This window comes from Blastomyces gilchristii (assembly GCF_000003855.2).
Source record: "Blastomyces gilchristii SLH14081 genomic scaffold supercont1.14, whole genome shotgun sequence".
NCBI lineage: Eukaryota > Fungi > Ascomycota > Eurotiomycetes > Onygenales > Ajellomycetaceae > Blastomyces > Blastomyces gilchristii.
In genome coordinates, this window is record NW_003101669.1 from 1,079,958 (window position 1) to 1,099,286 (window position 19,329).

Sequence of the window (19,329 nt, forward strand, 5' to 3'; positions counted from 1 at the left end):
CTTGTCCACCTGGCGACATGGATTAGGAAACATAGTTATTTGCATCTCACTCTTCAATATCTGGGGCCAACCGGTCTCATCATCCACTTCTTCAGCGGGTATGATGTAGGGCTATGGCGTGAAGAGCTGCTCTCAGTTGACGGCACAATGGAACAGAAAAAGGGTGGGGTAGGATTCATAAAGAATCGGAAATGAAAGAGAAACCTCTCAAGAACAACATCTCTCTTTCATATGAGTACTTAGTGTATGAGGACTTAGAAAAGAGCAGCATTTTAAGCCCTATTTTGAATGAAGATCTTTAGTTTCAGAATTTGAGAGATTTGATTCTTGAGATTCAATCTCTACTCCTTTCTCAATGTTCTTCAAAACTCCAGAGTCAAACCTCTATAAACCTCTTCAGTCAGTGAATCTGTTCAGAATTAGAAGAAGAGCATGAGCGTCCCGCCCAGCTATATATACAGGTTGTAACCTCTGGAGGTGAGTCCTCATTGCGTATCGGAATCCACCTTGCCTTAACAGCTGTCAAGATTTCTAACGGGGATATAGTCGCTGGGTCGGTGGTTGTCGAATTTATGCTTCATTCGACTTGTTCGAGCAAGGAGCTCCAGCCAGACTCGTATTGGCCCATGAGGAGCAAACGCAGGGTAACCTCCATTGTCAGGTTGGGGCGCTACGCAGCTGTCATCCATCGCTTGATCCCCATTAGTCGCAAAGACATCCCCAGAATTTTGATGTGAAGCGAGGGGCGTAACTAAATCCCAAACCATAACACTAACTTAAGTTGTACTATCGAGTCGAGTCACAGTTATCAGAAGCAATGGGAGCGGTGGGTACTCAAAGTATTTGTCGATGTAGTTAGTGTGGACGGTGAGGATGCTACAGGCCAAGCGCTCAGTGACATCGGCCAAATGTTGGATGTATTTGAAGAGCTGATTGATGTGAAATCTTAGACTTGTTAGTGATCATAGTAGTGTGATCTCCACTCCACTGGACAATCTCACACTTGTATGAGTCTGTTGATATCACTTTGTCTAGCAGTCATCAGCTGAACAACTCGGTGAACACATTATGATTATCATCGCGGAGGTATTTTTAACAGAGATCACCAGGGCTGTCATAAATGAGATGGTGTGATTGCTGAGTGGCATGGATGGGAATAAATGCGCGCATTGAACATATCGTAAAAGAGATGGAGAGCAAATAAGTAGAATGAGGAAAAAGGCATAATAGTCAGTGTAAGAAGGGTAGAGTGCGAGCAAGCATGACGGATGGGTCAGAGTGCAACAGAGTGGATTTCCAGCTGTGCCCTTCATAGTTCCCGCTATCCGTTCTATTCAGTGTCCTCTGCGGTTTCCTTCTCTGCTGCTTTGCACTATTGTAATATCGAATCGAGTCTTGGCTTTTGTATATGTGGTGTAAATCAGCGCCAGCCTAACGAATTGGGTGATGTTATCCTGCCACCTTAGGTGGGCTGAGGGGTAGGTAGCCGAAGTGGCACTGCGCGAGGGAAATGGTCAAACCCGAATCCAGTAGCATGGTCATGGCATACCTGCGTGATTAACCCATCGGACATCGCACTTTTCATCAACAACTCATGGACCACCTCAAGGATCCAGAAAACCAGTTGCAACTTCTGAAGATAGAAGCAAGTGTGGAGGTTGTCTGAAGGTTATCTGGATCTGACGATTGAAGAGGCAGGTTCAATGTTGATTGCAGTGAGAATATACAGATTGAGTACACACTGCCTGTGTTATCTGGAGGTTATCTGGAGATTAGAGGGCGGGTTCAAAGTTGATTGCAGTGACACTACCCGCGGCAGAAGATATTTCAAGATATCCAGTATCTACCTACTAGAGACAGGTAGGTATGACGGTTCGATACAGCGCGGAGTTTTGAGTTTCAAGGTTAGATAGACAGAAGTACCGTGTTAGCATGTCAACATCCATTTTCCAAAATGGTGGCTGGCTATTTTGCCCGAAAATATCAGCCGGGCCATATGGTCGGAGGATCGTTTTGGCATCGGCGTGCAGCCACTCTGAGGTAAATTCCCTTCGTCACGGCAGCGGCAAAAGGTATAGGAAATGAAGTCAGATGCATCCGCTATTGTAGCATAACCAAATTCGTTGAACTGGCGCTAGTCTACCACCCATGTATCCACAGAGTATTGAGTTCCTTCGCTCGATCAAACGCAGCTAATCGTCCAATCAAGTCAAGTCGCTATGCGAGCCTGCTAGGTACCGCCTACTTCTCGCAGCGCAGCCGTCATGATGTGCGCGTTCTGGTGATCTGAGAATCGGCTGGACTGGATTCTTGTGAAAAAGTTTACCTATGCCGGGAAACGGGCAAAGGGACACTTACAAGCAACACTAGGCACAACAGAACGGGCGAGGGAGGACCTTGCCGGGGAAAGATAATTTCCCGGCTGCGTGTCCGATCCCCAGGCGCGACAGGGCGCGACAGGTGCCAGGATACACATCCTCGTTCTCATGATCGTGGAAATGAGGGGCTCTAACCCTAACCGCTTGCCGGAACCGATGTACGAAGGTTCAACGGCAGATGTTTCTTGGTAGCGCCGGAGTAACTCGCGATCTGCGTCTTCAGCCAAATCCTCAGCCTCCGCGCTACTTCCCATTGAATCAACAAAGCCCGGGCCGTGCCAAAAGACCATTGTGTTCAATGACCAAGGCATCATCATCTCGATACACGGGATGAACTTTTGCTGGGAATACAGGAGCATCAAGGCGCCAAAGACAGCACGGGGCGCATCAGGGGCAGCAGGGCTGGCGCTCGAGGAGCATAGAGGGCAAGGCTCTGAGTTGCTGAGGCAGCGACATCTCTGACCAGACGTCGTGGACTGTTCGCGGAAGTAACAAAACCAACTAGAATCGTGATATTCGCGGAGGGGAGGTTTGTCAGTTAAAAGCCATATTCGCGAACCACGGCAGTGATTTTTTATTTTATTTTTATTTTATCAACAAGCGTGCGAGAATTTCAAAAGGTGTATTGTACATCGCTTAGGGAGATGTCAATATATGATCGTTATCCCTTTATATATACCATGCAAATCCCCGAAGCTGCCTGCCGGTCACTACTCACGTTAGCAGCATCACAACAACCACCTTCGGAATCTCTTCCAACATCTTCCTCTGCGCGTTCTCGCTATACTAGGGGATATCAGACCACGGGGGTAAAAAAACTCCCGCAGCTGCAGCCCACGAGAAAGCCCAGGGGGAGCGAAACCGGAGCGGCAACTCTAACGATCGATGAAATGCCGTCATTTCCGCGAAGATCTCTTTGAAGCCGGTGTGGCGGATGCCACAGGTGGAGCAATTGCCATCGCCATACATATCGATCCGGACAGGCTTGTCCTGCGACCTCGGGTAGTACCAGTGCTTCCACTCTCCAAAACCCAACTGCATGCCGATATGCATTTTCAGCTGGGTGAATGTCATATAACCATGTTGTAAACATTCTCGGATGTAAAAAGCATAATATGGAGACGACTGAGCGGGTCTCAGCCGCTCGATTAACCATGACCAGTGTGATCTCATCATACTATCCTGCTGTTATCCAGCCGCATGGACGCTGATTCTCCAGGTTTAGTGAAGTCAGCAACTATGCCAACAGGAATCGACAGCTGTCAAAAGGCTAGAACCTAGTTGTGAGGTAGCGTGGTAAAAAGGTATATATGTGGATATATATAAGAAAAGTTACGCTATTTCTGTTGCGCTCAGGCGGGCAGAGAGCTATATATAAAAGGTAGGGGAATATGTACATGTAAGAGGCTGGATGGATATAAGGTATTTATATAGAGATATATAGAAATATATCTGGATAGGTATATATGAAACAGAATAGTCTCGAGAAAGAGTAGTGCGAAAAAAGAAGAATGCATTCATTCATTGTTTGCAGTCACTCTCCTAGAAGGGCTCCATTCCACCAGGAGCCATATCTAACGAAGGCTCCGGGAGCTTGTAGGAGGGGGGGGGGGCGAGCAAGAACGTCTAGGCACATAAGCACTTGTTGGCAGCAACAGCAACAATACAGCTAGCTGGATGATGGGTCAGCAACAGAGCAAAAGAGGGAAGCGGGATAAGACAGCGTTCTGTACTGTATATTGCATCCTGCTTTTTCGTAGTATTGCATCACTCACCTGAACTCAATTCACAGATAGACAAGAAACGCTACCATGAAGGTGACATCGCTCCAAGGGACGATGCCCCTTACCGCCTGACTGACTAGCCAGGGAACCCAATAGCAATCAGGATAAAGGGATCAGATTCTTTGGTTTGAAGCTTGGTGGGCGGGGACGATACATGTACAAACGGTTTCCCAACCCAGTTGTCTCAGCTAACCATTGCGCCTGCTGGAGAGCATGCATACTGTACAAAGATATGGCGTTTCCATCTCCAATTAGCGCAATCAGGCAGAATATCAGATGTTTAAGGGATACTTATATCCTCCGGTTAGTTGTTGTTTTGTTCGATCAGCCCTAACCTAACAGCCTCTAAATAAAGGATTTCTCTGATGAAAAGAGAAAAAACAAAAAAGACCTGCAAAAATGAATAGTCGCAAGGTGGAAGTTCAGAGACACCAGCAGCAAGGACATTATTCTGTCCAAGCCGCGCTGTTATAGTTAATATCGCCGCCAGAGACAAACTTTTAGCCTGGGTCAGGGATCCTTCAATAATAGCTCTGCTTCGGTGGGCATGCAGTTGAACGAGGGTCAAAATATCTCAGTTGAGTGTGGCTCGAATCTTGGACTGGGAGAGCCTTCAGCGAGGGTTCAAATGCTTGAACTCGTCCATTCAACTGGACAGTGAAGGCCGTCGTTGCTGAGCGATCGCGAGTGGTTAAGTTGGATATTGCCTAGGTATTCTTATTATATTAGGCAGTGCAGTGGAACACGGCATCCGGTAAAGGGGCGGAACACATGCCGCGGTAGTTTCGACGTAAAAATGATGCCACTGGGAAAACAGCGTACAGCTTAGAGCGCAAGCTGTCAGTCAGATAATTATATAAATAACATCGATTACGCTGGCGATAAAAAGGATAACAGAAATTCTTCTAAATCCGCAAAACTACATTTTTCTCAGGGTATCAAATAGTTATTTAATCTTCACTGCTACTTCCTGAACAGATCTCCCTCTATCTGTAACTACCCCTCCGATAACCATGATATCCCAAGAAATCCAACTCATCGCCATCATGAAGCCATTGCCGGGCAAGATTGATGAGGTGAGTAATCCCATTATCACATTGCAAATGACCAAGATAAAAGAAATTAAATACAAATGCAAAGAGGCAATGCTAGAGAAAAGAAATGCTAATACCATCCCGACTTACAGCTCGCCGCTCACCTAGTTGAAACAGGCAAAAATATTCAGCACACTGAACCTGGCACTTTAGCTTGGTATGTTGTGCAACCAGAGGGAGGAGACGAACTAATTGCTGTGGAAAGGTATGTTCTTTTCTCTCATATCCATTTCCATTCAACAAGTGGGAAATAACTATGCAATAATGCATGTCCTCTATCCTATTATCATATATATAAACATGCGCTATTGCTACCCCGCCGTTCCCTGCTCATGCAACACTTGCCCTTGATTTCATTGCTCCAAAGCACAAACAATCGTTCCGAAGAGAAAAAAGAATGCTACTGGATCAGACCCTGATTTCTAACGTTCTCGAACAACACCAAAAAATTTAAACTTCATAGATACAAGGATGCCGAGTCTCTGAAGCTGCATAGCAAGTCCGGCCACCTGAAGGCCCTCACTGAGGCTGCGGGCCCGCTATTGAGGGAGCCGCCTACAATCAAGGCCGGGCGCCAAATTGCCGGGTTTAGGAGGGAGGAGAAGTTGTAAGGTTTTTTTTCTTTTTTTTTTTTTTTCGGCGCCATGTTTTGGCGGGGGAGGGGAGAAGTTTCTTATTGTTTTTATCATTGAGACAATGTACATATTTATATATGCGGGATGACCGTTATGGTTTTAATTGAGCTATGTAACAAATGGACACCCTCTTGCGCATACACATTTACAAAATTGGATTGAACATGAGCAGTGGGCAGAGGGATGAATCTGACTGAGACACGTCCGACCATTATTATTACAGTTTTGGGAAGCAGAAATTTTCCGATACTCTTCCGATAAACTGTAAAATCACATTTCGGGTTTTGTACTTACATTTGGTGAGAATTTTCTACAAGTTATATAAGTTATTAGCAAAGCTGTACTCCGTACTAACTAGTGAGTTATAAAATTTTCTATACATAATAATGCGGGGAGCTGATAAGGCTCGCTGTGCCCTTGCTCTGTAGCGGGCGAAGCTACATGTATGTATGCTTTTCTATAATTTGTTTCCAGAGGCTAAAATATCCAACAGTTGCACGACAGGACATGGGTTGAGCAGCGGCAGCAGCAGCAGCGCCATCCTCGCAACAGCAACAGAGCAACAGCAGTGTAGAGTGCGCTCTAACATGTGTGGGAGGAGAAATGGGATTGGACATCCCAATCATTGCGAGGTCATTTCGGGTGATTCCATCCAACAAGCTTTCGAAGAAAGTAGCCATTTTAAATAATATATCTAGAGCAGCAACGAAACCTGTCGCTTGCTATCTCCACGTCTAGTGATCGGGATACAATCACCCTTGTCCATGGTTGGATGTAGCTAGTCAGCTAAAGAGACAACCCGGGATGGGCCACATGGAGGCGGCGGCACAGACTAGCTGCACGGAACATCGAGGAGTTCGAGTCGCACATATATATATATATATATATATACACGCCTCCATAAAAATAGAGATTTATATGTTGGAAGGGCGATAGGGTCCAACTATATATCCTGGGGGTGGTTCCAGGCCAACCAAGCATGCCAGGGAGCATCGATGGAGCTAGCATACCACGGCGCTTACCAGGGTACTTTGTCGGTCAGTCCCGGTTCAACCTCGACGAGGGATTGGATATAAAGATGCAAAATTTAGATTAAGCATAACACATACCAAATACCAAATACCAGTTAGCTGCCACAGCACCAAAGCCATCTAGGAGGATCTGACTCTGGGAAACCAACCATGGCCAGATTTGGAGTAAGTCTATACGATGGGATGTAAATAAATATGTTGATGCTGCGGGTTGATGCGACCCGTATGAGACCTGGGCCAAGCCTCTCCTTGGGCCAAGCCGGCGTCAACCCCCAAGCAACTCACCGTCCCCCGTCCGGTCTCCAACTCGTCTCAACCTCCTCCTCACCTCACCTCACCTCACCTCTCTCCTCCTCTCCTGTCCTCCTCTGCTCACCATCTCATCATCTTGCTGTCTCATTCCCCCACTCCTGCCTGCCTGCAGTCGTCCTCTTCTTATCTGCTCTATCGATTGTCTGCTTGAGCGGTGCTGTGTCTTGTAATCTCCCTGGCTCTTCTGCTTGGTGTGAAGGTTACCCTACCCCCAACACCCTCACCACCAGCCTCGTACCATATCGTTGCCTCTCCAGATTCCATTTTCATCATCGTCACTAAAGGAGCTTCCATCCTCCTAGCTAATCAGCTCTGATCCCTCGCCAATTGGTTTTACCGTGTGGTCGCTGCTGTTTATCGCTCCGCCGCAATCTACACCTCCCGAAGTCCCCAACCACGATCCCAGTCCATATACCCGATAAAAGCTTTAATCTCCTTTATATAAAAGGTTATAGGATATTTGAAGCTGCGCCATTATATCTCGTCGAAGAAATAAATAAAAAAGCCATTAGAGAGCCCTTGTGTGTTTCTTTGGATTGAATCCTGTTGGACAGTGGGCTTCATTCATCTTTGTCAAGACTTTAACACCGTTGGCGCAGGACTTTGACCAGCTAGACCGCCTTTGACTTGATCTTTAGGCTTTATATTTGGAATTCGCTTTCGGTCTCTCAATCCTTGTTACTTAACTCTTTTTTTTACATTGACTTTCATTCTCTGGAAGTTTCGACAAAAATGGCCTCTGGACCAGCTACTCAGTCACTGAAGGTTGGTGGTAACTTTTAAGATTTCCGTCCCAAATACCAGATTTCGATTTATGTTTGAGTTTCCAATTTACCTACTGACCAGCATTCTCATTCCTCTCCCAGTGTGTTGTTACTGGCGACGGTGCTGTTGGCAAGGTAAGCATTTTTCCTCTTCAGCTTTAATGTGGCGATTATATCTGATTTTGCTAACATAAAACTTTAAGACATGTCTCCTTATTTCCTACACCACAAATGCCTTCCCCGGAGAGTATATTCCTACTGTGTATGTTTTATATAAAACATCCTCCATGGTGTTTCGATCTTTCTGACAGGACATAGGTTCGACAACTACTCCGCCAGTGTAATGGTTGATGGGAAGCCAATCAGTCTTGGTCTTTGGGATACTGCTGGACAGGAAGATTACGACAGACTACGTCCTTTGTCATATCCACAGACCGATGTTTTTCTTATATGCTTTTCTATCGTCAGCCCGCCGTCTTTCGATAACGTCAAAGCGAAGGTACGCTGACAACATACGCCCTAGACACATTTGAGGTTTCACGCGCCCTTTTTTACACGCATTTTATATTAATTTTTTGTGTAGTGGCACCCGGAGATCGAACATCACGCGCCCAATGTCCCCATAATTCTAGTAGGGACCAAACTGGATCTGCGAGAGGACAAGGCTACTGCTGAAAGTCTTCGTGCGAAGAAGATGGAACCAGTGTCTTATGAACAAGCCCTCGCAGTTGCCAAAGAGATCAAAGCACAAAAATACCTCGAATGTTCAGCCCTCACGCAGCGAAATCTGAAGAGTGTCTTCGATGAAGCTATTCGGTATGCCATGCCCATAACCACCGCCGTCAACTTCTAGGAAACCCGTAGGAGACTAACTGTTTCTAGTGCCGTGCTGAATCCACGTCCTGTTGCGAAACCTAAAAAATCCAAATGCAATCTCCTCTAAATCTCTCGTGTGCCGGCAGAACCCATCTGACTGCCTGAGATTCAAAAAGAAGAACGATAGAGATGACACTATGATATCCCCTGAGCATGTTACTTTTCTTCATTTTCAGCTATTTTGCTTTTCTTCTCAACTGAAAGCGAAATCCCCGGAAACTCAGCGAACATTTCTTCGTAGCCTATTTTTTTTTTCTGAGTTATACGAAATCAACTTAATGAACTGGTTTTTCCTCTGAACTATCCGGGAAGAACCACGACCTACTCGAAGAATTTTCAATAGAGGGGGAACGACCTAATTCAAGAGCGGCAGTAAACCCTCATCATCTTGCAATCACTAATTGACCAACGATTTCTTCCAGATTCTCTGACCGTTATTCCCACCCATGTTGAGTCTAATTCTAGCTTTTCGTCCTGAGTGTTCTCTCCGTTGCAGATAATTTTTGATTTGGCGCTCGAGGCTATGATATAGCCAACTTCTCCTGAAATCTTATGAGATCTATGCAAACTTGTGCGCCATTTTGTGCTCTATTACTTTCTTCAAATTTTAAAAACCTGGATCCCCATCTTACCCTCTCGTACCCATCTATCTATCCAAGAAAAGCTTCTTTTGCCGTCCCCTCTTTGGTTTCCTTTTCCCTCCAGTTTGATTTACCCTTAGCTGTTAAAAAATCGAATTGTTACGATCTGATGAAGTTTGCCCTCCACCCGCAGATTACTTGCTCTGGCGTTCTAATTTCCCACTTCGTTTCCTTTCTTTCTCTTGTTTTGCTTAGGTCTGTCGTCATTTTAACGCTTTATCTATTTCCCCCCCTCCCCCCTCCCCCTTCTTTCTTTTACCTGCCGCTTGGAAGGTGGATTTGGATTGATTAGTTTTGTCATCTTTCTATTTTCGACCGCACATTGTTTTTTATTTCTTTCTCCTTTTCCGCCCGTCGTGGTTGTCACCCGCGCCAACATCTCCGCTGCCACTTATCGCTTTCACCTAATATAACTTCCTCCGCAAAATCTTGTTCATGATCTGTCACTTGGCTCTGCTCATATTCCTCTAGATAATTTGTAAACGAATTACGACGCGCTTTGGTAACGGCGCATGGGGGAGGGAAAGCAGTGATGGCCAAGCTACAACATTGCCCCGTTCGTTTCATCCCCCTGCTCTTCTTAACTCATCTCCTTCCCCCTTTTTTTGTCTTGCAACTCTTCTTGTCATCATATTTTCCCACTAAACATGGTGATAATGTGTTTTGAAAAAACCTTTTTCCCTGTTCTCTCTTCCCTCTCTGTATACTTTACGCTACCCGTACACCGTTTCCCTCCCCGTCGCCTTCTGCCCTCTGGCCCCCTAAAGAAAGGAACTGGAAGTACAAAATTATCGTGCTCTCCATGCAACCACACATTGATACCTGCTATATCCACCCCCACCCCACCCAAGCAGGAAAACCCCCAAATGCCATTCCCCCACCTAGCAATGCACCTTACACGCCAAACAGGACACGTCGTCGCATCTTAGCATCGTTCCCCCTATCCCCTAAATCAATGTGCGTGTAGATTGTTTCCCGCACTAAGCTTTGCACCAACCGTACCATGCCATTTGTAGTTCCCCTTGATCATGAGATGCGGTGTACCTGTGCACTCAAAGCAGTTGGTAGAATGCTCCAGTCCGGTTCTGAGGGGTATACGTGTGCTATTCAATAGGAATGGCGGACTTGGGACGACTGAGAACGTACGGACATTATCTGAATACTGCCACAGATATGTGTTCAGGGATATGGAGGGTTACTATGGTAAAATATCCAGGGTGAGAACGCTTTAAATGGTACCACTCGAGCTGGTTGTTCCGTTGGACTCTTATGACAAAAATGGCCATGATCATAGCTGCTGGGGGGATTTGCGACTGAAGCTTGTACATGTACATGGAGCGATATTTGATATTCTTTGAGGACTTGGATGTAGTTAGGAAAGATGCATAGAGCATGTAGAGTACATGTACGTCCTGGCGTCTGGGATCTTCTCCTAAAGAAGTCACATGTATAGGAGCTCAGAGGGCCCTCTCCAATCCCCCCTTTGGCCGAAATATTGTGTAGATTGTTGGTGTATGGGTGCTTGTCAAGGTACGGATCGGGGTAGGTACAGCAGATAGAGGTCACTATTCGACAGCTACACCAACCTGATCACCATCATACGAAGCCAGACCAGCCCCCGTGCGCCGCTATGTCGCCGGAGGCATGGCGGTGCATGTACTCCGTATAGCGTGTTTCATGACTTATAGATTAGCGGGGTGCATGAATCAGTTGCTAGGGGTCCCAGGTTGGTTCAGTCTCTCTACCTACCATCAGTGCCCACTGGTGGTGATTGAGCTCTGTTGCCCTAGTGGCCTAAAATAAGTAAGATAGCAGCGTTTCGAAGTGTTGCTTGCTTGTGATTCTTCCAATGAACACAGTAGTATCGGTTCGATCAAGAGAAACTTTTGTCTTCATGTTTCCACTAGGCTGGACCTAAGGATATGCATGTTCTACTTATTTGAAGGGTGCTTACCATCCTGCTAACTGCTCCTACGGATTAGTAACTATAGAATTGCGGCACAGGCACACCCCGCCTATTTGTTGGAAAGGAAAAATATATTGGTCTCGGGGGGAAAGGCGGGCGCCTATAAGGTTCTGGAGTCAGAAATGATATAGTCAGTTGAGCATGGCGCTTACAGAACTGAATGGGGCTGCGTCTCCCTAATCATCAAATGATCCCACGACAGTACGATAGGCCATGAAAGACTGGAAACAAAATGAGACAAATAGCGGCTGTCGTCTGGTCTGCAAAGCTTCTTCGATGTTAATTATCCAAGGCCTAGGAGCTAATATTAGAGAACGAACATACAAACGGGAAAAGAGCGAGGGGTTGGAAAATAGTAATAACGTAAAATTTCAATATAAATACCAATACAGTAGGGAAAAGGGCATGAAATAAAAAATAAAATAGATGAACGAGACAGATACATGTACCACTTCCACTCCATTTCCCATCTCTTTTTAGTTAATATTCCCTTTTTACTTACCCAACGCCATTAGAAAATCAAAAGGCACTGTTTCTCAGGGACCCGGAACCCATCTCCTCCGAGTGGGATGCACATCGTCCATATCGTTCTTCACTGGCGCTGCCTCTGCATCATCAGCCGGCTTAGCAGCATCGGCTTTATTTTTCTGTTTCAGAGCTTCTTTTGCTGCGCGAGCACGTTGTTCCGAGAGTTTTGTATTCTTCTCCACGATGCGCGCTTTACGAGTTTCGGATTTCGAGCCACCACCACCAGCACTAATAGGGATGTGGAAGTTAAAGTATGTTTTGGCACCGTGTTGGAAGGGGGATTGGAAACAAGTCAAACATAGATGTGATTAGAGAGGGAGGGAAAAGAAAGGATCACTCACGTCAATTCAACATTGATTTTCCTGGCAGGATTCTTGCCATCATCGAATAAGGAGTGGTGGTACAGCTTCAAACACGTCTTCATGCGATCGTAATGGTCGAATTCGATGAAGGCGAAGCCACGGCCTTTCTTCCCGCCTTTCTCACTGGGGAGTCGGACATGGCTGGGGTCGATTTTTGCGAAGTGTTTTTGCACGGCTTCCAGAGTTGTTTGGAACGGCAAGTTACCTAGACCGCGATGTTAGTATTATTTCGTAATTGGACGAGGAATTAGAGAGCCAAAAGGGAGGTGTAGATAAAATAAAGGGCATTTACCAATGAATACAATGAATCTTTGGCTTTTCTTCTCTTCATCGTGTCCATTGGTCCCTTCGATAGTTTTATCAACGCTATTCACCTCAGCAGCATCAGTTTCAACAGCAGCGGGTTTTTCGGTCATGTCCCCGTGTTCAGGGAGCATAACGCCCTCTTTATCTTTCTTATCTTTGCTCCGCTTCTTTTCCTTCTTATCCTTGCTCTTTTTGCTCTTTTTCTTCTCCTGATTCTCTAAATTTCCTGGCACTGCTTCCTGCTCCCCCTCCCCCTTCTCCTCACCCTCCTTTGACAACTTATCCTTGCCTTCTACGTCCTTTTTATCCTTCCTCTTTTCCTTCTTTTCCTTCTTTTCCTTCTTTTCCTTCTTTTCCTTCTTTTCCTTCTTTTCCTTCTTTTCCTTCTTTTCCTTCTTCTCCTTTTTCTTATCTTGTCTCTCTTCCACCACTTCATCGGCTTCCCTAACTTTCTTTTCTTTGTTTTCCTTCTTCTCCTTCTCCTTCTTTCCCTTCTTCTCCTTTTTCCCCTTCTTCGCCTCTTTCGCCTTATTCTCAGCTTCTTCTCCTGCAGTACCATTTACCAATGGGATCGCCTCATCAATATCCTTCATTTCAGCATCCGTGCCCAGGCCATTAACCTCAACATTGTCCTGAACTTCCTCGTCATCCTGCTTCTTTCCTGTCTTTTCCTTCCTCTCCTTCTTTGATTTATCTCCTTTCCTCTCCTTGTCGCTCTTCTTGGGTTTCTTCTGTTTCACTTCCGCAACTTCAACCGCATCATCTTCAGCCAGTAACTGGCTCCGTTTCCGCTTATCGCCCATTTTTGCGGCTGATAGATTTCCGAGCGTGAACTCGATACTCGAAAAACTCCCTAGTACGAAAATGCAAATGTAGTTAGCTAATGGGGAATGAAAATAAAACAACTAATTTATCTCGAATGTAAAGGCCCATTGAAATTCGGGTTATAGGAGTGCACTCACTAAATCTTTCCGCTTCTCGTGCTCGAAGCTTCTTCGATATCTCCCCGGTATACTACTCTGTACAGTACATCCGTTGCAAATTTATTCATTTTTGCTGAAATATTTCTGTCAAACCAGCCAGGCTAGGCGGTGAGAATAAATGATCTCCTCACCGCTTCCAACTCGACCAAAATCTATCACGTGGCGTTGAAGCCCTAAGGAATCACTCTAGTTCATGCTTTCACGGCGAGTTCTATCATTGTTTGTAGACTTGGCTAGAGAAGTTGACACCCGGCCCTAGCAAATGATGGAAGGCCAATTGTAGTTGCTGGAGAGCTTTGTGTTTTTGTGTCCAGACTCCCAAAAGCTGTAGAATTTTCTGAGCCTTCAGGCCATCATACGATACAAGTCCCACCCTCTCCTGCAAGTTATATATCGAGACTGAGACCTCAAACAGCATGGTGGGAACCATTGGATAGCAAGATATCTACTGGTGGTACATGTTGTTAATTTAATCGTCGCGAGGTCCTAAGAGAAATTAGGGTAGTGAAATTTCTAATTAACTATGACAACTGCTGCAATTACAACCGACCCATTCAGCCATATTGGCTCTTAAAACCGCCGCCAGCTCCGGAAATAACCGTGAAGTATGGTATTCAATCAGGCAGATCAGGAGATTACCCCGGGTCGTTTCATTCTCTTCCAGCTCTTGCTGCCCATCCAACAATCCTTTTAGGTTTCAGCGCTCAACATCATTCCTCTCATTCCAAATCATGCATATTTTAGACAGAAACCTTCACCACCGGCCGGGTTATCTTTCCTACTTCCTCGAATTGGCTGTTAGTCTTCTCATAGTAAGTGAGGAACGGCCTCTAGCTGCGGTGGCGTGAACCTGATTGGGATGGTCGACGATTTCAAATTGCGAAGACATCTCATGCGGGAGAATTATGTATTAACCGAGTTTGAATTTAGGCAGAAGTGCCGTAATCCTACCGCGTCTCCACGCTTAGCGATATACAAAAGGGTATCAGTTCAAAAAACCAGAATTTCCACTCGGTTATCGCTAGAGGAGTACCGATCGCGGAGATCCGCGCGGTTGAGAAATTGAAGAAGAGGGAGGTGTAAATCTTTCATGTCGAAGATACCCCGCTTCTTCTTGTCGACGTATGAGCCGTCGATGACAATACGTTTGAGATGTGTAAGACTCAATTCGCCTAAGAATAGAACATTTTAGCCACGTTTGAATCCCGCCAAATCTAACCCCGAGGGAGAAACTCACCAGAGGCAGCCAAATCATTCAATCGAACAGGAGTACCAATCCCAATACCAACTCTGCACAAAATTAGCGGTTATTAATTACTTGGAAATTTTCCAAAAGACCTTACCTCGTTTTCTTTACAAACTCTTTAGCCTCAGCCAGTTTGATATGTTTGGCGAATAGCTTAGCGACAGTACAATCTTTGTTTTGGAATTGCCGAAGCGCTCTAGAACGAATCCATTAGTTAATATTTTAAATGCATTATTAAAACTTAGCTGCAGCGAGCAAGTTCCTATATGAAGTAGAATACTAACCTCGTAATATCGGCCGCTCTAAGGCCCGCGAGTGTAATCACAATCGTATGTGGGCTGCCTTTTTCTTCAGGGGCAGTTGACAGCGAATCAGGACTACCTTTCTTCCTACTGTAAACCTTGAGAAATGCAGGGAGATTCTCTAACTTTCTTGGTGATTTCCAAGACGTCGTGTCTAGGAATGCATGCTCTGTTTCAAGGTCAGCGCAAAATTCGAAAGCAAATAGATTAGATCTGCATGTTCATGAATGAATATATCGCCTAAAGTTAAGTTAAGCATGTAAAAATCTCTTACCTGGAACATAGACATCATCTAATTCAACCGCGGTCAATTCGCTGTTGTGCCTTTTTGCCTGCTGCGCAAAGAAATCTGCCAGGAGAGGCCCGTCCATTTTGCCAATAGACTCGTCTATGCCATCTTTCTTGTCTGCATCTTTTGGATCTTCGACGATCTGCTTCGTTTTCTTCCGTTTCTTCTTTTTGCTACCTCCATCATTCGCTGCGGTTGCTGGTGCTGTGGGAGCTGCCTGCTTAGTGGGAAGGACGTCTTCCTCATCTTCTCTACGTCTTTTCTTCGTCGCTTTAGCTGGAAGTTTCGGTTGCGCTGGCGACCCCATTGTGAGTTTTATATAGTATTTCTTAAAAGAAAGCGTAGCCAAAGCGGAAATGCTCTTATTTTATCTTAAATTTTTTATCTTTTTTCTTTTTTGAAGCTTCAGCTTTTTTTGGCTCTGTCCTTGTGCTTAGTCATTAACTAAAGTTATCTCCTATTAGTTAACGGACCCAGATCGCCTTACCTCAACCTTCGCCGCAAGAACAAAACAATGAAATCAACGCGTCGCAATTAAGCAAATATAAGGTTTTCCTACCAGCGAATAAACTAGTTGTCTTTCTCAAGCTTAGGCATGCCGTTTTGCGCGCGCAAGGAAAATTAACATTCAGCATTGATTATGTCGTCACCCTCCAAACAAAACTACCGGAGGACCACCCCTCGTAGCGCAGGGAAGAGAAATTCAGACCAGGAGAGCCCCCTCAATGCCGTACGTGGAAAACATGATTACGGGATGGAAAAGCTGCGCATAAAGAATATTGACTAACTTTTCTATTTCTATCCTCTCTGGCTTCATTTAGCTTCACCAACTCGCGGGAACAATAAACCCTACAACTCCGGCGGCAATTGCCGCTCGGCCTCCGCTCTCCGCAAACCGAGCCTCCGCAAGACGAACACCAGGTAGCATATATACAGGCGCCAATGCTCCCCCCGCGACTCCTCATGCGCTGCGCGCGCTTCAAAGACGTGCAGCTACATATACTCCTGGGCGGGATCGGAGGAAAAGTGGACGGGTGCAGCGAGAAACGCCCATGGATATCCTAAGGAACCTGGGTAAAAGTTCGTAATCAGACGCTGCTATATACCTTGTTTAGGTAGCAAGTGATGTTTTTACTAAATTGAAGTATTCGTTTTGAAATCTAGTACTGGCCCCCACCACGCGAGCAGTTTCATCATCACCACAAGAAGAGCCGGAGAAGCCACCCACACCCAAACCGATCGATGATCTTGATGAAGAACCAGATCTTCCAAGGCCTAGGCTCTCACTACCGCTTGCGGAAATGATAGTAGAGGACGATAAGAGTCCAGATATCCAGCCTCCTAGACTCTCGTTGGCTATTGAGGAAGATATCGATCTCACCTGGAGATCAATAGAAATGCCAAGGCGAGAGCGGAGTATACAGGATCGAACTACTCTGTCCAGAGTAAGCATGGGGAGCAATCGATTCAGTGACCGCTTCGGTGACCTCGGCAGAATGGAGGATCTAGAGGAAGAGGAACTGGAGTATACGACAGTTCATGGAGATGATGGAGACGATCATGGACAAGATACCGGGCCTATCTTTGATGCAGGGTAAGGGTTCGTCAATTATTCTTTATATATTCAAAGCTAATCTACAAAAGAGGAGAGACCGAAGATTTGCGACGTTTTAACCTTGACTTTTCCTTCCCGACACCAGATGCAACGACCGCTGGGATTTCCGGAAATCAGCTTGAGCAAGAATATGAGGATTTTGCCCTTGATATCAATCCTGACGTGGAAACCGACTTTCCGTCGTCCGATAGCGTTGCTGGTGGAGGAGGCGTTGAGTTTGCAATCCAAGACGACCTTTCCAGGCCCGCACCTCCTTCAAGCAGTCCAGAACCAGTACCTCAAGAAAAGGTGAAGGGTAGCAAGCAACAAAAGCTATCACGACACGGTATCCCTGTACCACGGCTACCATCCGGTATCGTAAAAAAGTTGGCCACTCGGTTTGCCCGGAGTGGTGGAGGAAAGTCGAGAATTAGCAAGGAGACCTTGGCTGCTATTGAGCAGGCGACGGAATGGTATTTTGAGCAAGCGAGTGATGACCTCTCAACATATGCGAAACATGCAGGCAGAAAGACTATCGATGAGACGGATGTCATGACACTCATGAGAAGGTAATTTCCCCTTCCTCCTTTTTCCCTGACTTCAGATCCCACTTTCAACATGAGTATTCAGAGTTGGATCCTAGGCCTACATGCTAATGTGGGAGACAGGCAACGGCATATTGGCAAAAACACCACAGTATTTGCGCTTGCCCAAAGGCATCTGCCCAAAGAGCTTGTGCAGGATATCCGTCTTCCAAAGCGCTGAAAAATTTCAACTCCACCGAAAAGCGCCTTTAAAACCCAGAAGACCAATCCGCCCGTAGCAAGAGTGGAGAGATTGATGCGTCTCGAGGCTACCAGCCTTTATTATGTCGCACCCGCCGAGTTATCTCGTTTGGCTTCTTTCTAACGACCATCCAGAACATTATCGCGGTAGCCAACGACAAACCGTACCTGGGTAGGCAATTAATAATTAGACACAAGATCAGGGCAAGCGGGGTTGGGTGGACGACAGAAACCACCTACCATGTTGCGATATACTGGGAGTGATTGTTCCTGAGATTTACTTCAGGTGGGCGCCCGATAGGAATACCATTCGCTTCTCTATGGTATATTGTGAGGAGCTCAGGGTCTACCGATTCCGGGGTCAGTTTTTTGGGCGATGGGATTCACCAGTGGGTAAGAATTAATAGGAGGGGGAGCAATTCTTACTCATTGTCTCTTCAATCCAAATTGGTTGGCTGCCAACAAGCTCCGCCATTTGCACTACATCTGGAAAATAAAACTTTCCCTCTTCCGGCTTATTGTCCGGCGTAAACATATTTTTCTTCCAAGGGGCGCGCAGTAATCCTTCCACTGTAACTTCTCCCTCAGGTAAACCTGCCTTCCTATCTTTCTGGTCCTTGCGATCCTTTGGGACCCAGCCTCGGTTGACGAGTACTGTGCTCCCGGCATCGCCTCTCTCCAGTGGTGTAATGACGAGATATCCATCTTTGCCCTCATACATACGAGGCCCGATGAGCATTTCTTGGTCGTGCCTTAGGCGACCCGTAACATATACCCGGCGATAATCGAAGTCGGCGATGGCATCTGGATTAACGACAGGAGGAAGAGGTAGGGGTGCCTTCACGAGACGGTCTTCAAATTTGGCAATGAGCTTGGTCTTCCAATCCAAGCGTTGAACTTGCCATGTTCCGAGGGCAAACGCGGTAATGGGTATGATGGCTAGTAAACAATTGTCAATGCAATGTTCTTCTTCTTTTCTATAAAAGGAGAAAAAAAAAGTTCCTGCCGGTTTTGCAGGGGATAGATCCGTCAAGCGTACCTAGAAGGATCAATCCTGGGCCATGTCTCTTCCCCGTTTTCACGAGCTTTGCGGGGTTGTCCACAACAGATATCCAGGTCGGATCGTCAGCTGGCTGATGGGCAAAGCGGACCTGTTGTTTCCTCCAACAACGCGCACATATTATTGAATCCGCATTCAGCCTCCGCGGTGTGGTTCGTAATGGGCTACGGGAGAATGCAGACGCAAATTTCTGCAGCGGGGAAAGTGAGGACTTCATAGGAATGCCAAAAATATAATGCAAAATGTTATAGTAATATGAACAATAAGAAGGTCAATGAAATAAATAAGAAAACAAATTCGTTAGGGAATGACTGGCTATGTTACCTTGCACGACATATTTAAATAATAATACAAAGATTCTCGAGTGTCGTCGGAGCAAGCAAGGAAAGCCAA

The 19,329-nt window shown here is 45.9% G+C and overlaps 8 protein-coding genes across 8 annotated transcripts; 3 read left to right on the forward strand and 5 right to left on the reverse strand.

Annotated features, from left to right (window-relative positions):
• Positions 1 to 2,204: 2,204 nt before the first annotated feature.
• On the reverse strand, positions 2,205 to 3,551 carry BDBG_06661 (uncharacterized protein; the record flags this gene model as incomplete). Its single annotated transcript, XM_031722714.1, has 4 exons — positions 2,205 to 2,302; positions 2,359 to 2,879; positions 3,097 to 3,159; positions 3,259 to 3,551. The coding sequence occupies 4 exons, from the start codon at positions 3,549 to 3,551 to the stop codon at positions 2,205 to 2,207; spliced, it is 975 nt and encodes a 324-aa protein (XP_031579555.1).
• A 1,288-nt stretch (positions 3,552 to 4,839) lies between these two features.
• Positions 4,840 to 6,766, forward strand: BDBG_06662 (uncharacterized protein). The gene is made up of 3 exons (XM_002623177.2): positions 4,840 to 5,238; positions 5,349 to 5,461; positions 5,720 to 6,766. Exons 1-3 carry the CDS (start codon positions 5,176 to 5,178, stop codon positions 5,865 to 5,867), a joined length of 324 nt encoding a protein of 107 aa, XP_002623223.1. The 5' UTR covers positions 4,840 to 5,175; the 3' UTR covers positions 5,868 to 6,766.
• A 7-nt stretch (positions 6,767 to 6,773) lies between these two features.
• On the forward strand, positions 6,774 to 11,325 carry BDBG_06664 (rho-like protein rac1A). Its single transcript, XM_002623179.2, has 6 exons — positions 6,774 to 7,999; positions 8,101 to 8,133; positions 8,202 to 8,260; positions 8,317 to 8,497; positions 8,582 to 8,814; positions 8,881 to 11,325. The coding sequence occupies exons 1-6, from the start codon at positions 7,967 to 7,969 to the stop codon at positions 8,939 to 8,941; spliced, it is 600 nt and encodes a 199-aa protein (XP_002623225.1). The 5' UTR covers positions 6,774 to 7,966; the 3' UTR covers positions 8,942 to 11,325.
• Positions 11,326 to 12,017: 692 nt separating this feature from the next.
• On the reverse strand, positions 12,018 to 13,733 carry BDBG_06665 (uncharacterized protein; the record flags this gene model as incomplete). The annotated part of the gene is made up of 4 exons (XM_002623180.2): positions 13,640 to 13,733; positions 12,664 to 13,530; positions 12,351 to 12,576; positions 12,018 to 12,237 (listed from the first exon to the last, which is right to left on the reverse strand). The coding sequence occupies exons 2-4, from the start codon at positions 13,478 to 13,480 to the stop codon at positions 12,018 to 12,020; spliced, it is 1,263 nt and encodes a 420-aa protein (XP_002623226.1). The 5' UTR covers positions 13,481 to 13,530; positions 13,640 to 13,733.
• Positions 13,734 to 13,874: 141 nt separating this feature from the next.
• BDBG_17424 (uncharacterized protein) lies at positions 13,875 to 14,078 on the reverse strand (the record flags this gene model as incomplete). Its single annotated transcript, XM_031725145.1, has 1 exon — positions 13,875 to 14,078. The coding sequence occupies one exon, from the start codon at positions 14,076 to 14,078 to the stop codon at positions 13,875 to 13,877; it is 204 nt and encodes a 67-aa protein (XP_031579556.1).
• Positions 14,079 to 14,087: 9 nt separating this feature from the next.
• On the reverse strand, positions 14,088 to 16,160 carry BDBG_06666 (uncharacterized protein). Its single transcript, XM_002623181.2, has 5 exons — positions 15,483 to 16,160; positions 15,191 to 15,377; positions 15,004 to 15,102; positions 14,898 to 14,950; positions 14,088 to 14,832 (listed from the first exon to the last, which is right to left on the reverse strand). Exons 1-5 carry the CDS (start codon positions 15,802 to 15,804, stop codon positions 14,651 to 14,653), a joined length of 843 nt encoding a protein of 280 aa, XP_002623227.1. The 5' UTR covers positions 15,805 to 16,160; the 3' UTR covers positions 14,088 to 14,650.
• On the forward strand, positions 15,320 to 19,236 carry BDBG_06667 (uncharacterized protein). The gene is made up of 6 exons (XM_002623182.2): positions 15,320 to 15,805; positions 15,962 to 16,227; positions 16,319 to 16,577; positions 16,662 to 17,091; positions 17,142 to 17,660; positions 17,760 to 19,236. Exons 2-6 carry the CDS (start codon positions 16,138 to 16,140, stop codon positions 17,854 to 17,856), a joined length of 1,395 nt encoding a protein of 464 aa, XP_002623228.2. The 5' UTR covers positions 15,320 to 15,805; positions 15,962 to 16,137; the 3' UTR covers positions 17,857 to 19,236.
• BDBG_06668 (COX1 assembly protein) lies at positions 16,189 to 19,275 on the reverse strand. The gene is made up of 4 exons (XM_031722715.1): positions 18,916 to 19,275; positions 18,303 to 18,815; positions 18,117 to 18,222; positions 16,189 to 18,044 (listed from the first exon to the last, which is right to left on the reverse strand). Exons 1-4 carry the CDS (start codon positions 19,151 to 19,153, stop codon positions 17,945 to 17,947), a joined length of 957 nt encoding a protein of 318 aa, XP_031579557.1. The 5' UTR covers positions 19,154 to 19,275; the 3' UTR covers positions 16,189 to 17,944.
• Between the last annotated feature and the right edge of the window lie 54 nt (positions 19,276 to 19,329).

Excerpts from the sequence above, each read along its gene's own strand:
- BDBG_06662 (XM_002623177.2), top strand. The coding sequence starts at position 5,176 with ATGATATCCCAAGAAATCCAACTCATCGCCATCATGAAGCCATTGCCG. Across the intron at positions 5,239-5,348 it reads TGCCGGGCAAGATTGATGAG|CTCGCCGCTCACCTAGTTGA; the intron begins GTGAGTAATCCC and ends CCCGACTTACAG. Across the intron at positions 5,462-5,719 it reads GAACTAATTGCTGTGGAAAG|ATACAAGGATGCCGAGTCTC; the intron begins GTATGTTCTTTT and ends TAAACTTCATAG.
- BDBG_06664 (XM_002623179.2), top strand. The coding sequence starts at position 7,967 with ATGGCCTCTGGACCAGCTACTCAGTCACTGAAG. Across the intron at positions 8,134-8,201 it reads GCGACGGTGCTGTTGGCAAG|ACATGTCTCCTTATTTCCTA; the intron begins GTAAGCATTTTT and ends TAAAACTTTAAG. Across the intron at positions 8,261-8,316 it reads GGAGAGTATATTCCTACTGT|GTTCGACAACTACTCCGCCA; the intron begins GTATGTTTTATA and ends GACAGGACATAG.
- BDBG_06666 (XM_002623181.2), bottom strand. The coding sequence starts at position 15,804 with ATGGGGTCGCCAGCGCAACCGAAACTTCCAGCTAAAGCGACGAAGAAA. Across the intron at positions 15,378-15,482 it reads AGATGATGTCTATGTTCCAG|AGCATGCATTCCTAGACACG; the intron begins GTAAGAGATTTT and ends ACCTTGAAACAG. Across the intron at positions 14,833-14,897 it reads GAATGATTTGGCTGCCTCTG|GCGAATTGAGTCTTACACAT; the intron begins GTGAGTTTCTCC and ends TTCTATTCTTAG.
- BDBG_06667 (XM_002623182.2), top strand. The coding sequence starts at position 16,138 with ATGTCGTCACCCTCCAAACAAAACTACCGGAGGACCACCCCTCGTAGC. Across the intron at positions 16,578-16,661 it reads CCTAAGGAACCTGGGTAAAA|TACTGGCCCCCACCACGCGA; the intron begins GTTCGTAATCAG and ends TTTGAAATCTAG. Across the intron at positions 17,092-17,141 it reads GGGCCTATCTTTGATGCAGG|AGGAGAGACCGAAGATTTGC; the intron begins GTAAGGGTTCGT and ends AATCTACAAAAG.
- BDBG_06668 (XM_031722715.1), bottom strand. The coding sequence starts at position 19,153 with ATGAAGTCCTCACTTTCCCCGCTGCAGAAATTTGCGTCTGCATTCTCC. Across the intron at positions 18,223-18,302 it reads TTGGATTGAAGAGACAATGA|ACCCTGAGCTCCTCACAATA; the intron begins GTAAGAATTGCT and ends CGGAATCGGTAG. Across the intron at positions 18,045-18,116 it reads TCCCAGTATATCGCAACATG|GTACGGTTTGTCGTTGGCTA; the intron begins GTAGGTGGTTTC and ends TTGCCTACCCAG.